Source organism: Semicossyphus pulcher, unplaced genomic scaffold (assembly GCF_022749685.1).
Source record: "Semicossyphus pulcher isolate SPU_LCO1_2020_fin unplaced genomic scaffold, fSemPul1.0.p SCAF_15, whole genome shotgun sequence".
Classification (NCBI taxonomy): Eukaryota; Metazoa; Chordata; class Actinopteri; order Labriformes; family Labridae; genus Semicossyphus; species Semicossyphus pulcher.
Window position 1 is genome coordinate 15780949 of NW_027211659.1, and position 13866 is coordinate 15794814.

At 42.2% G+C, this 13866-nt stretch overlaps 1 protein-coding gene across 1 annotated transcript in view; it reads left to right on the plus strand.

The window, feature by feature from the left end:
* abca12 (ATP-binding cassette, sub-family A (ABC1), member 12) overlaps positions 1–13866 on the plus strand; it is a 67569-nt gene that overhangs the window by 31911 nt on the left and 21792 nt on the right. Inside the window, exons 38-50 of the mRNA XM_069663467.1 lie at positions 129–219; positions 569–748; positions 1227–1551; positions 2476–2590; positions 2931–3260; positions 4603–4672; positions 4764–4898; positions 6376–6537; positions 6768–6951; positions 7575–7793; positions 8515–8711; positions 11480–11637; positions 13516–13749. Coding sequence (XP_069519568.1) covers positions 129–219; positions 569–748; positions 1227–1551; positions 2476–2590; positions 2931–3260; positions 4603–4672; positions 4764–4898; positions 6376–6537; positions 6768–6951; positions 7575–7793; positions 8515–8711; positions 11480–11637; positions 13516–13749 — 2400 coding nt within the window. The remainder of the gene's footprint in view (positions 1–128; positions 220–568; positions 749–1226; positions 1552–2475; positions 2591–2930; positions 3261–4602; positions 4673–4763; positions 4899–6375; positions 6538–6767; positions 6952–7574; positions 7794–8514; positions 8712–11479; positions 11638–13515; positions 13750–13866) is intronic.

Below are 13866 nucleotides of genomic sequence, written 5' to 3' on the forward strand. Positions count from 1 at the left end.
TTTCCTAGCTGGCTCGCTGTTGTCTGAAAGTCTTGAGATAAACTTTGCAGTGGTCTTCGACGAGTTTCTGCAGCTGAATCATGATGTTGTGCATCGTCTCTTCCACTCTCCCTCCCCTTCCCTTTCAGAATTCCCTGGGCAATTCCTTTGTGAAGAATTTCATTGAGATGCAGACAGACATCAATGTCGGCACAATGAAGGAGACGCTCAGCACCTTCTGTGAGTGAGCGTTTGAAGGTCTTACTTTTGTAAGCTGCAGATACCAGGCTAACCTTTATATTCCTCCCTCGCTTATTGCCTGTAAAATATCCACACTATCGGGAAATGGGACTTTTTCTTAGCTTTACAGGAAGCCTTACACTCATTTCAACATGCATCTCTCAGGGCGTCTCTGCTTGATGTGATTATGCATGTCAGTCACATTGGCATACAGGTATTTAATTAGATTACCCTGTGTTGTCAGACCGTATTTTTAACTCAGCTGAGATATGAAACAACATAGCATGAGGCATGAGGATTTGTTGCGATTAAAGCTCAAACCCTGACGTTCAATTGTTTTTTTCCAAAGCTAACATGACGATCATGCTGGAAAAGAACAAACACATGCTGGATCAGATCACCACCTTGTCCACCCTGATGGTGGACCTCTCCTCCTGCGTCAAGTTTGACCGTTACCGTGGCTACGACTCAGCCGAAGAGCTCAACGCTGATGCTCAGGCCCTTGCCAAAAACCGTGATCTCTACGCAAGTGAGTAAATAAAGTGTAATGGGCAAGCTTCATTTAAACAGCCAGTCCAGGTTGATTGGACGGTGCAACATGCATCATTGACCTGCAAGGGTTTCTCCAGTCCAGTTTTTTAACCATCCAGGTTGTTAATTTGCTGTTCACTGATCCGTAATCCTCTCCTCTTTCTGAACTTGTATCTGAACTTGTGCCTGTATGTGAGTTTGTGGGTTGGATAACAACAAGGTTTCATCAGCGTAAGCCCGGCCTGTAATAGAGGCTGGCAGCTTCAAAGGCACATTAAGCATCCACCTCATCAAACATATACTCATTTACATTTTTTAATCTACCGTGCTGCCTTTAAAGGGATCTTCTTTGTTGATAATGAGTTGAATTGAGGGCGCTTACAGGAGGCCTGACGTGGCAACAGTCTATGTAGGGCACTAAGAAGTTAGTCTGCTCGTTAAGTTTGAGCAGTAAGATGGTGCAATCTGTCTTTAAGGTGTCATCTTCAAGCTTCCCAAAGACAGCAAATCACCCAGGAAGGCCAGGGATGCCTCCTCCTCCACATCCTCCCTGCCTCCCAAAGTCAGCTACACCATCCGCATGCACATGGACAATGTCATGCGCACTGACAGAGTCCGGGACCCCTTTTTTACGAACGACCCGCACATCTCGGCGAGGCAGACGATGCGCTACAACCGCGGCTTCATCTACCTGCAGGAGAACATCGATCGGGCGATCATTGCAACCCACACTGGAGAGAGTGTGGCCGAACCAGCCGTCCAGCTGCAGTCCTTCCCCTATCCCTGCCACCTCAAGGATGAGTGAGTCCCCTGAATACATAAATGCACATACAAATAAGCACACACACACACACACACACAGTATAAATATGCTCCTGTATGGATTCATGCATGGAAACGTTGTCTCACGGTGTCTCTGAGGGGACTCACAGTCATTGATGTGGAATAATGCATGCTCCCTCATTATTCATTTGCCACTTGGGACTGACAGTAAGTAGTCACTCACAGTAGCCTCTCACATTATAATTGGTTCCGCACCATGTGCATGAATATTCACTATTATTGCGCGTTCATTTTTTAAAACAATATCCACGCAAACACTCCAAACACCCTTCAGGCCTTTAGAAAGCATTCAGAAAGAACACTACTCATTCCTGCAGCATACATCCAATCCAACATGGGTTTGGCATTAACTTGTGCACCGACACTACAGTGTTTCCAATAAATCATGCTTGAACATAATGCCTATGTTTGCGCTTGCCCTCGAGTGCATCTTAAGACTGTGCTGATATGTAATCTGAGAAGCACCAGCGAGCCACTGCCTTATAGACTGACTGTAAGATATGATGATCCCTGCCTCTCTGTCCTCCTGATTTATTGCTCAACAATACAAAATTCTGACATGATAGCTGTGAAATATAGCTGTGTAGCAAGAGAAACAGCAAGCACTAAATTACTGTGCATCAGGCTCCGGATATGATAAGTTCAAAAAAATAAAAAATGAAATACAGAGGCATTTATTTTGCGTAAATAATGAGGGGATCAGCACACGGCTGTCAAAAATCTCCCCACCATCCTTCGGTACTGCTCTCTCACTCTGCGTCTCCGTCTCTCTGTCAAGCCAGTGACTGAATGATAGTCCGTTTCATCTGCTGTTTTTGACAGTGATTGGATGTTTGCTGTTTTACGTGTTTGACTGACAGTTGTTATCGCTGTACTCCCCAGGTACCTGGAGGCCATCTCTTTTGTCTTCCCGCTCATGCTGATGATAGCCTGGGTGCTGTTTGTGGCAGATTTTGTGAAGAAGCTGGTGTATGAGAGAGAGCTGAGGCTGCATGAGGTAATGATTTTTTGACTTTAAAAAAATCATTAAAGCTGCCATTGTGTTTTTGTATTGAACACTGACTTCTTGGTTTTCAAGATGTCATGAAATTATACGGATCATTTTTCTTGTTTTTTTATTGACAAATAGAGGTTATTTATGAAGTATTGACAGTGTGGTGCGCCTCCTGTTCCAGGTTTTAAAAACAATGTTAAATTGACTTTTCCTTCCCCAGTACCTCCAGGTTTCTTCTCTGTTGTAAACATTTCTAAGCACCACCAGCTAGCGAGCAAAGAAACAGTATTTTATATTCACATTTCTGTGTATTCCAACCTGTTTTTATCTCGCTCTCCCGCAGTACATGAAAATGATGGGAGTCAACCCGCTCAGCCACTTCTTCGCCTGGTTCCTAGAATGCGCCACCTACCTGGTGCTGACCATCTTCATCCTCACCCTGGTGCTGAAGTTCGGCAGCATCCTGCCACACAGCGACGGTTTCCTCCTTTTCCTGTTCCTCTGCGACTACGGTTTGAGCATCCTGGCCTTCAGCTACCTGGTCAGCTCCTTCTTCGACAAGACCTTCATCGCTGGTCTTAGCGGCAGTCTTCTCTACATCCTCTGCTTCTTCCCCTTCATCGTGGTCATGGCGGTGGAGAAGACTCTCACATTTTCCCAGAAGAGTGCCCTGGTGAGAAACCTGTGAACCCACATATGTAATCAGTAAAAATAATGTAATTTACACTGAAAGATAAGGAAAGTAGACGTTTTTCTGATTGGTTAATCACATCACATTCCAAGGTCTACTATTTGTTGATAACAGACCATTGCTACGAAGAACAGACTGTTGCTAGAGATGCGGCTCTAATCACACAATCCGGAGGACTAACTGTAATCATATCAATTGGCCAAAAGTCCGGTTAATTTGTTGTCTGTTTATAGAGAGAAAAAAGAAAAACTAAAACAGCGGAGAGAAAGCAATAGAGGTTAAATGATGCAGAAGCTGTAGGCTGTAACAGAGAGATCTACAAATCTGAAGACGGCAAGTGAAGTAAACATTAAACAGAACACAGTGTGGCATATGGCGGTGTTTAAAGACGGTAAATGTAAAAGAAAATTCCGACAGTGACGAGACAGAAAACCTCAATCAGGTGCTGCGCTGCTTCCTGCGGTCCGGTTCTCCGTGTTTACTTCACTTAGTACTCAGTACTTCTTATCTCACCATCAGTGGAAATGTTTCCATTTAATCTGAGTAAAAACAGCTAGGTTAGCTCATATTAAGAAGGCTACAGAGTTACCCGTTGCTGTGGACGCAGCTCTATCTGTGAGTGTGTCTGACTCTTTTTAAACAGAAAACGGAAATATAATAATTTTTCAATTAATTAAATAATTTCCAAATCAATATATTGAGTCAGATTTTGTAGGTGAAAAAAAAGTGTAAAAAGTAGGACAATGTAGTGAGCCGGTTATTATTGAGGAGAAACCCCTTCAGGGTGAGACAACACCCAACTGTTGAGGTTTCCGCGATAACAACCTGCTCACTTTACATTATACCTTACATATCCATTGTAAAAACAAACATTACAAATAAATATATAAGTGCAGCCTCAAATATGTCATTGGCATGTCAAGTCATGGTTTCTTTGAGGTTATATTTTTCATTTTGACTTACAAGTGAAGGCTAAACTGACAGTTTACAAACGTTTCAACAAATATTTTCCTGCCTTCTTATTTTGACTTAAATTGTGCACATTTATGTATTTCATCTTTATTTTCTGATCCTCAAAAAATTGGCAGTTTTTTTTATCTTACTTAACAGCCCTGTGTACATCTAAAGCCTTGTTTGCCTTGAACACAACTCTTCACATCACATCACTGAGAGAGGCTTTTGAAGTGCATCACTTAATATTTCACAGCGTTCTAGAAAACAGTAGAAAGGAACAGAAGGGAACTACAGATAGACGTGTGAAAAAAGTTTTATCCTTTTTATTGCTTTCTGTATCCTGTCTTATTTGTCTCTCATTTTCTTACAGAGTCTGTTTTCCCCGACCTGTTTCAGCTACGCCAGTCAGTACATCTCTCGTTATGAATCCCAAGCACAAGGTATGCACATGTTTACATCTTTCTTCCTACAAGATCTCTTTGACATATAAGCTACTTTTGAAAAACAATGTTCTTCTGCTGGCTTCTTTAGGCATTCATTGGAGCAACTCGTACACCTCGCCCATTGCTGGAGACACAGCTTCATTCGGCTGGCTGTGCTGGCTGATGCTTATCGACTCCATCCTCTATTTCATCATCGGGGCTTACATCCGCATGGTCTTCCCAGGTTAATTCTTAAATCATGAGAGTCTTTAAAATCTCAAGCAGATTGATCTCAAGTCAAGGATTCTTGATGTTACTCAACTCAGCTTTATAAAACACCTTTCATACATACATGCAGCCCAGACTCCTTCACAAAGCAAAAAAAATAAAATATAAAACGTGAGAGAAATTTAGAAAAAAAATATAAGGGTTAAAAAAATTAAATAAATATAGCAAGGTTTTGTCGAAACATTGGTCTTCTCTTGTGTTAAGATCCCTACAGTTAGTCCTGGTGAAAGGCTGGTCTGAGCTTTTTATGCTAACCTTACCGTTAGCAGATTTTGTAATCTATATGTGCAAATTTGTTGCAGAAAATGATTGTGTGAAGAGCACAATTATCCCTTATTTTTTAAAGTAGTCTGTTTAGATGAGAGCAATCCGTCTGGGTACTTTACCCAAAAGTCACGGCCCCGCCTCTTTTTGGGTGAAAGCAGCCTCTCTGATATGACTGCCGGTAATTTGAAATCCTTGGGTCTCTGACGATTTACTAACTTAAAGCTCCTGTGAGGAGTTTTTATCTGATCATGAAACAAACTGAAAAGCAAACCAGACCATCAGCGAAAAGACTAAGATTATTTTAGGTAGGTGTCAGACGAAGCGATTAACTGCATGCTGCCTTTGTTTACATTTTCCAGGGCAAAAAATGTAAGGTGACTGATATATATGACTGTTAAAGAAAGCAGGATGAGATTTTTTTGTTGAAGACACCACTACAGCTCCTGCTGCTATAAACACAACGATGGCTGATTTAGGAATACCAGTTAACTTGAAAAACAGAAGGGAACACAACACCTGGTCCCACTGTATACCACTTTCATGCTCTCTGACGGCAACCTGAAACCACAGAGCTTTTCTTTTCCCTCCTTTGCCCTTTGTGGAAGTCAACAACATTTATTTTTCACTGTTTAAGACACAAAATTTGACGCAGAAGCTTAAAGGCATGGTGCTGCAAGTGATTTCTAATCTACCACCAGCACTTGAACACTGCTTGTTTTCACCCAAAAGGGGGCGTGGTCGATCTTGCGAACAGGAAGTGATGTTAGGCTGCTGTCATCTGTATTCTGTGGTGATTTTAGGACAGACACAGCTTACGAGGCTTAGCTTTAATTTTTGATGAATTATTTCCTAATCTAACAATGCTCTTGAAGCTAAATGGCTGTGTTAGCGGTAGCATGACTTGGCATTAGCATTGCTAACATTTCTATTTAATGTAGCACTCTTGTGTCATGTGTAAAGACATTATAATGCTAGCATTCTTTGAGAATGTTGTCATAGTTCAATTAATTTAAATTAAGTTTTATTTTACATTTATGGTGAAGTTACAGATTGTAGTGTTAACAACCTCTTGTTAAAGGAATTAGCCTCCAGCTGTTATGACTTTCTTGGCAAACTCCTATGTTTTAAGTATTAATGAGAAAACTTTGGTTGTTTTTAACCCTCAGGAAAGTACGGCATCCCTGCCCCATGGTACTTCCCATTCAAAGCCTCCTTCTGGGCTGATATGTGCTGCTGTGTAAAGTCGAACAGTAAGACAAACAGAGGACTCCTATTCACCAACATCATGCAGAAAAACCAGCCTGTCTTCTCCGACGACAAGGGAAAAGGTACAGAGCAAATAAATGACATTGTACTATCTCGCAGCAGATAACAATAAGCAATGCTGTCTCCTGCGGTGTTGTGTTTTGAGGCAAGAACATGATGTCTTCCCTTTCATGTCATTTTTTTCCCCAAGCCCGGCTCCTCACTACATTTATAAGCTCCCCCTCTCTTCATTTATTTCCTGTCCCCTGTTAGTTTGATATACAGTTTCCCTCTGTCTCCATGTTTCTCTCAGGTCAGACCGTGCTGTCCTCTCAGGCTGGTGAGGATTACTCAGAGCTCCCAGTGGGCGTTGCCCTCCATGGTCTCAGCAAGATGTACGGCGACCGAGTTGCTATTGAAAACCTTAATGTTGCCTTCTACGAGGGCCACGTCACCTCACTGCTTGGTCACAATGGAGCCGGCAAGACCACAACCATGTATGTCTTTGCTCAATTTCCCCCTCCTTTTTCACTGTGTCAGCATGTCCTAAGAGGAAAACCAATCCTTTCGTCCATTCATATACTCTATGTGGTGTCTTTTAAATTTGATTTGTGCATCCCTTTAATCATCTCAAGGGGCTTGCTGCTGACAGGGAGATTGTTTTGTCCAAATCTGGCACAGCATAAAATGCACCGTGGTGGAGATTAGCCTGACGGGTCTTCATCAACTGGAGCACTTAAATTTACATTTTAAATGTGACTAATTTTGCTGATGCTCTTATCCAGAGCTACACACAATGAGAGCAGCAGCAGAATAAGATTCAACAAGCTTGTAAAATACCAAAACCTAGAAGGGATTTCATGTCTAATAATGTTCCTGGGAACAATAAATCATCACTTAAGAGAGAAGTGCATGGGAGAAAGTACCAAGGAGTAGGTAATTGGACAAAAGCAAAGGGCATTTTCAACATCGTATGCCCCAGGTAGCCCATGTGATTTGATTTATATTTGATCTTTTAACAGTTATGAAGCCAAAAAATTGAGAATCAACTGTGGTGACATTTTATAAATATATCAGTTCAGCATTGTCGCTCATGTAAGTAATGATCATACTCTTTTAGGTCTCTCCTGACTGGCCTTTTTGCTCCAACGTCGGGCACCATCGAGGTGTACGGCAGAGACATGCAGACCAACACCGACGACATTCGGAAAGAGCTCGGGGTGTGCATGCAATACGACGTCCTCTTTGACCACATGACCACCAAGGAGCACCTGCTGCTGTACGGCCAGATCAAGGCCCCACACTGGTCACGCAGGGAACTGCACGAACAAGTCCGCACGTAAGTGACCGGTCATCCACTAAAAGGATCATGCTTAATATCTTAATGCTCTCAATTATAATGCACTCTGTAGTAAAGATAATGTCAGGGGTAGTGCGTGATGCAGCAATGAAAGATAATTTATATCACAGGCAATGGCAATGTTCTTCCAATGAAAAGGAAATATGCTGTAATTAACAGGTATCTCGAGGCGTTTCTGCAATTCTAAGCTGTGTTGAGGATAAAATATTTGGCACACATGTAATCCTTGAAATAAGCCCCCACTTTAGCATCTAAAGCGCTGTGAATTCTTATCTACTTTTACTTTTATGGCCATTGTGTGCTTCTGTTCTCTCGGCATTCTGAGAATGTAAGGAACAACATCTTTTCTCTGTTTCAAACTCACATTTTCCATAAAAAATTTACAACATTTCTTGGATAGGCTCTTGGGAGCGAGCAATGAAAAAAAAATCCTTTTATTCTGTAGCATTGTTAAACTATGGGTTGAACCTGCAGTTGCATCATGAGACTATTCCTGGAGGGTTTCTGCATGACAGGAGTTGCAGTAATAAGCCTGAACCTAAGGGCAAGACACTGCACCTCTCCGCTGGTTCCTGTTTTTTCTGAAAAGCCCCGCTGGGTAGCTGATGGAATTATAACTCAGGAACCGGGTTGTAATGCATAAAAAAAGTATGTTAACATGAGCTCAATGTTAAATGCTTTTCAATAACTCCCCTACCAGGATCTTAGAGGAGACAGACATGTACGCTCACAGACACAAGAGGGTGGGCACCCTGTCGGGTGGCATGAAGCGCAAGCTGTCAATCTCCATCGCCTTCATAGGGGGCTCTCGCTTGGTGGTTCTCGATGAACCCACCACAGGAGTCGATCCCTGCTCCAGGCGCAGCATCTGGGACATTGTTATCCAGCACAAGAAACGTGAGTCTCTCCGTCTCTCTCTCATACACACACAGAGCTACACAAACATACACTAAAAAAACCTTCCCTCTTAATTTAATTCCAACAAACTCACTATTGAACTCCAAGCAACCTCTACTACTACTGCTATAATTACCTTACCCACTACTATAACTCCACTGAATATTAATAATGCGAAGACGAAGAACAACAGCTAGATGTAGCAGAAGAAAAAGAAATAAAAGAGAAAAGAATGAGTATTCTGTCTTTTTATGTCACTGGGTATCCCTCAAGGCTCGATACTTGGCCTCGTTTTGTTTAGCTTTTATCCTGCTAACCCTTGGCCATATTATTTCACTTCAACACGGTTCCCTACAATTTTTTCACCATGGAGACCAAGACGTACATCTCATTATGTGCTGAAAATTGTACAAATCTGGATTCCTGCATGGCTGCCTCGCTGCTATCAAAGACTAGATGATCTATAAGAAATGAATACGAACAAAACTGAAAATCTGGTAATTGGTCCTGATCATATTTCTAGCAGTGTCACCTCTCTTCCTACCTTGGACCACAGACAGCAAGACTAAAAGGTGTCTGACTGTCACTAGAGACAGAGAGCATGACTCACCAGAGCATGTCTGGTTCAATTATTTTAGAATACAATTTCTTTTATGATTTAGTTTTTAACCTTTTCAGCCCTGTATTATTTGGCTGTACTAGACATTTCTGATTAATTAATCCTTATTCTCCACCAGACCCCAAACCATGTTTGTGTGAAAGGTTCCACCCATTGACTGTATATATAGAAGGATGACGCGTCTCCAACTGCTCTCATTGTGCAAAATTGAAACCAAAATACCTCCTGTGACGGCTGCTGCCATCTTGCACTGGTCATTTGGAGCCAGAGCTGCGCAGTAGAGATCGGTGGGTGGAGCCAACGTAGCCACTTCTGCAAACCAAAACACACACTTAACTTACCGAAAACAAAAACGAAGATCCTGCACGTCGGCGTGTATAACAAACAAAGAACAGCTTCTTTGTGTTGGTCTGAAGCAGACATTCACAGATATGTAAACTTCAGTGACTGTAGAGATTGTTTTAGTTACGTTTCCTATCTCCGATCCTTCTCTACTCTGCTAACCCGGAACAGATCGGCTGCAGGAGCCGTATTTGTCAACAGAGCTGTCAATCATCCTTTTTAAAGCATCAAATAACTAATTAAAACTAAACTTGTCAGAAAAATGAACACTTGGACATAAATCAGCAGGATAAGAACTAACTATAATGACAGAAACCATATTTAAGAAACATTTATTTGCCGTGTATTTTGATTTTATACTTTGACTCATGTCCCATCTGTTAACATGGAGGAGGCGGGCTTTATGACCTTTACTGCAGCCAGTCAGCAGGGGGTGATAGAGAGGTTTTGGCTTCACTTTTAGGGAGCTGTCATGTCATACAGCCTATGGTTCCACCATTCAGGCTTAAGACAAAGGAGGTTGTTCATTCTCAGTATTAGATCAGATTACCTGAGTCAGAGTCACATTTTCAAACATCTTTTAAAAACCACCTGTACAGACTGGGAGTTTCACAACTCATTACTGCAATGGTTTTATGTTGTTCTTTTATATTCTGTTTTATTCCTATGTTTGACCGCTCCCAGAACTTGTGTTTTATGGTACTGTATTTTATGTGCACCAGTTAAGCACCTTGTAACTCTGGCTTTTAGAGGTTGTTTAGAACTACAATTTACATTGTTCCTTATGTATCATCCAGGCAGTATGCAATATTTAAAGATCCCCACTGTAATGGGTTTCCATGACGATCCACTGTGGTATTTAACAGTTACACAATTAATATGAATTAATCACATTGCATTATACTAATCCAATCAGAGATGGATGGCAGTGAAGACTTGAAATGTTTTTTTATAGTCTAATCCTTGTACATAAATACTCATATTCACATTCTGAAGTGCACACACACACACACACACACACATGGCACAGACAAGCCAAGCTCTTATTCTCTTGTTTTCCGCTCAAGATGCCTCCTGTTTCCCATTTCCTAAGAGGGAAAAGAGTGGAAGTGCAGGAAAGTGCAGCCAACCTGCAGTCGACCCCGAAAGGCTTTTCCCTGCTCAGACTTCTGACTTTAAATTTAGCATATAATTAATCTGAAAGGAATCCAGAAGGCTTTCTTCTTTAGGCCCTCTTAGGGTAGAAGCAGTAATGGAAGGGAGGCTGCTAAATGTCATATAATTGTAGATGTGGAAAACATCCTGTGTAATTGGCCCTGTTTTAGTTGTTAGTGAGATTTTTGATGCCAGGGGAATCTTTTTCAAAATAAACCTGGTGCATCGCTTCCTGTATGCCTGCTTCTCTGATGATTGGTGTGTGTGTGTGTGTGTGTGTGTGTGAGACACAGCGTGTGTAATGTCTGATTTTGGTTGTTTATTTGGGTGTGCTACATTTAAAGGCAAACATGTTCTGACTAGGATAGAAAAATAAGAAAGATACTGAACAATTTTGCCATAAGGTATCTAAATATAGCTTCTGTGTTGTTATTTCACATTGTCTACCTTGAAACTCCTACAAAGCTTTTCTGACTAGCTGGTAAACATAACCTCACTGTGTGCATTTCACATCAATTTAAACAAGTTTTGTTTCATACCTTGTTTATATTCACACAATACCCCGTAGCTTGAGTCGTAGTTATTGGTTAAGGAATGGAATAATAATGCAAACACAAATCACAGAGATGCTTTTATGTGTTTGTTTTCTCAGATCGCACCATCATCATGTCCACGCACCACCTGGACGAGGCCGAAGTGCTGAGCGACCGCATCACCTTCCTGGAGAGAGGAGGATTAAAATGCTGCGGATCACCCTTCTACCTGAAAGACAAGCTGGGTCAAGGCTATAAACTCACTCTCTCCAAAAAGGTACTCAACCTCACAGGCAGCCAGCAAACATTTTCAACTAAAGTGCAACAACAAAATTGTGTTTTTCACAACATGAAATTAGTGTGAAAATCTGATGTTGCATTTCTTAAACATTCATTCTGGTCCAAACTAAAATGCACGTCTCCTTAGAAGACATTTGGCAGCATATATCTGAGGCCCTTGACAGAATTCCTCTTAAAGGACCCGTTCGTTAGGAAAGAAATGCGATTTCGCTCTGAGCCTTTGGAGGGAGGTTTTCCGCTTCCTCCCGCCCTGGAAAACCTCCGCCAGATGGCGCGTTTTACGTACTCTGGTGGAGGTTTTGGCAGAGGGAGCTTGCTAAATTACACTTCTTCAATCTAGGACGCCGCCTCCGATGTCATGTCTCGTTCAAAATCGTCTGGTTTGAAATGTAGACTGCAGACCTGAAGATTTTTTAGATGATCCACCGGTATTGCCTGCAGCAATCAATGTCCTTGACTGGAAAATGGTGGTATTTCACTCCAGCGTCTCTCACTGGGGCCGTTCCTTTCAGAGAGAGGGGCGCAGTGCACACTGGGTGTTGAAGGAATGTAGAATGGGTGAAACCATGATTCCAAATATTATTGCTTCGCTTGCATCGAATACAGAGCTTTGATTGACAGTGGTGAATTTCTCCTGTAACAAAGGCACATTTTAGGATATGAACAGCAGGCATATATAAGCTTTTTTTGCACTGCAGTTCCGCCTCAGCGCCGTAACTAAGATCTGTCATTCTATGTTCGACCAAGGAACGCCGGCGTGAAGCCGCCCCAGTGTGTGTTTTTAAATAGCGTTCCGGCATTGCGGAAGTTAAAAGTGCACAAGGCGCAAACAAACAGCACATGCTTCAAATACACACACACTGCGCTGTTCTGCCCTGACCGCTCTGCAGTTTACAGACGCCGTTTCGCCTCTGTTACGCCTCTGTTAATACCTCCGATGCCGGATCAGAGGCGGAACGACTCCGCATTCCGTCTACACAGAAGACTGAACGTAACAGAGGCGTAAAAATAATCCTGCCTTGAACTGGCAGTGTTAAAAGGTTATCATGTAGGAGACACTGAACACTAGAGTTGCACACAGCACAACTCGCATTGTGATTTGTATCAGATATAAAGTAAAACTGCTAAATGAGCAACATACAACACAAATAATGCTCTGCTGACTGCTGCAAACCGTCCCATACTTTTTCAGCACACTATGTTTCCGACTGCTTTCCTACTGTGGCCATCTAATATTCTGTTTCTATGCCTTGCTGAATTAATGAGTATCCTAGCATCTCACATGCCAGCGACAGATTTGGTCAAACCTAAAGTTTCCTTCTATATTATGTAGTACGCCTCCTCGTCTGCGCCAAACTCGTCCTCCATGACGTCGTCAGTCATTTAAACAACCCTACGGCAGTGTCTAACAAAATGTGCTGCCAGCTCTCTAAGTCATTTTCATTCTTAACGCTGCACTCAGATGACTTGTTACTGATTTGAACAATACATTATTTAAAAAGCAGAAACAACATTTTAAAACTCTCAGCGTGTCTACCCAGCAGGCGTTTCAGCTGCGGTTTTCCAGTCATCCGTCTCATGCGCGCCAGCTGCCCACACAGGCTGCATAATGGCTCATTGCTGTACGTGCGCGAGAGAAACCTGAGTTTATTTTCTTCCATTTTACACACATAACTTATAAAGTATATAGTAATACTCAATATATCACGGATGTCAGGAATGGGAGTAGCAGGCAGGGAGAGAATGGTGGAGGATACATGAACCGAAACCCAACAGATTTGCAGTCGTGTTGTGTAAATGTGTCCAAACTTAACAATCGTGCATGTCTTAATTATTACATCTTTTCTATCTGCAGATGCAGAACCTTGAATCGGAGAAGATCGACAACGCTGAACTGAAAACCTTCATCCAAGCTCATGTACCTGAAGCCCGACTCAAGGAGGCCCAGGGGGGCGACCTGATCTACTCACTGCCCCCCTTCAACTCCTCCAACGCCTCCTCATATCGCTCCCTCCTGACTGCGCTGGACTCCAACCTGGACGCCCTGCAGCTTGGAGGCTATGGCGTCTCTGACACCACCCTGGAAGAGGTAAGCTTGAACACACCCACACACGAAAGCACAGGTCTACACTGCAGAAAAGCACAAGCTTAACTGTTGGTAAATTGCAGAAGCTGTATATTGAAAAACTGATATATTAAACATGTA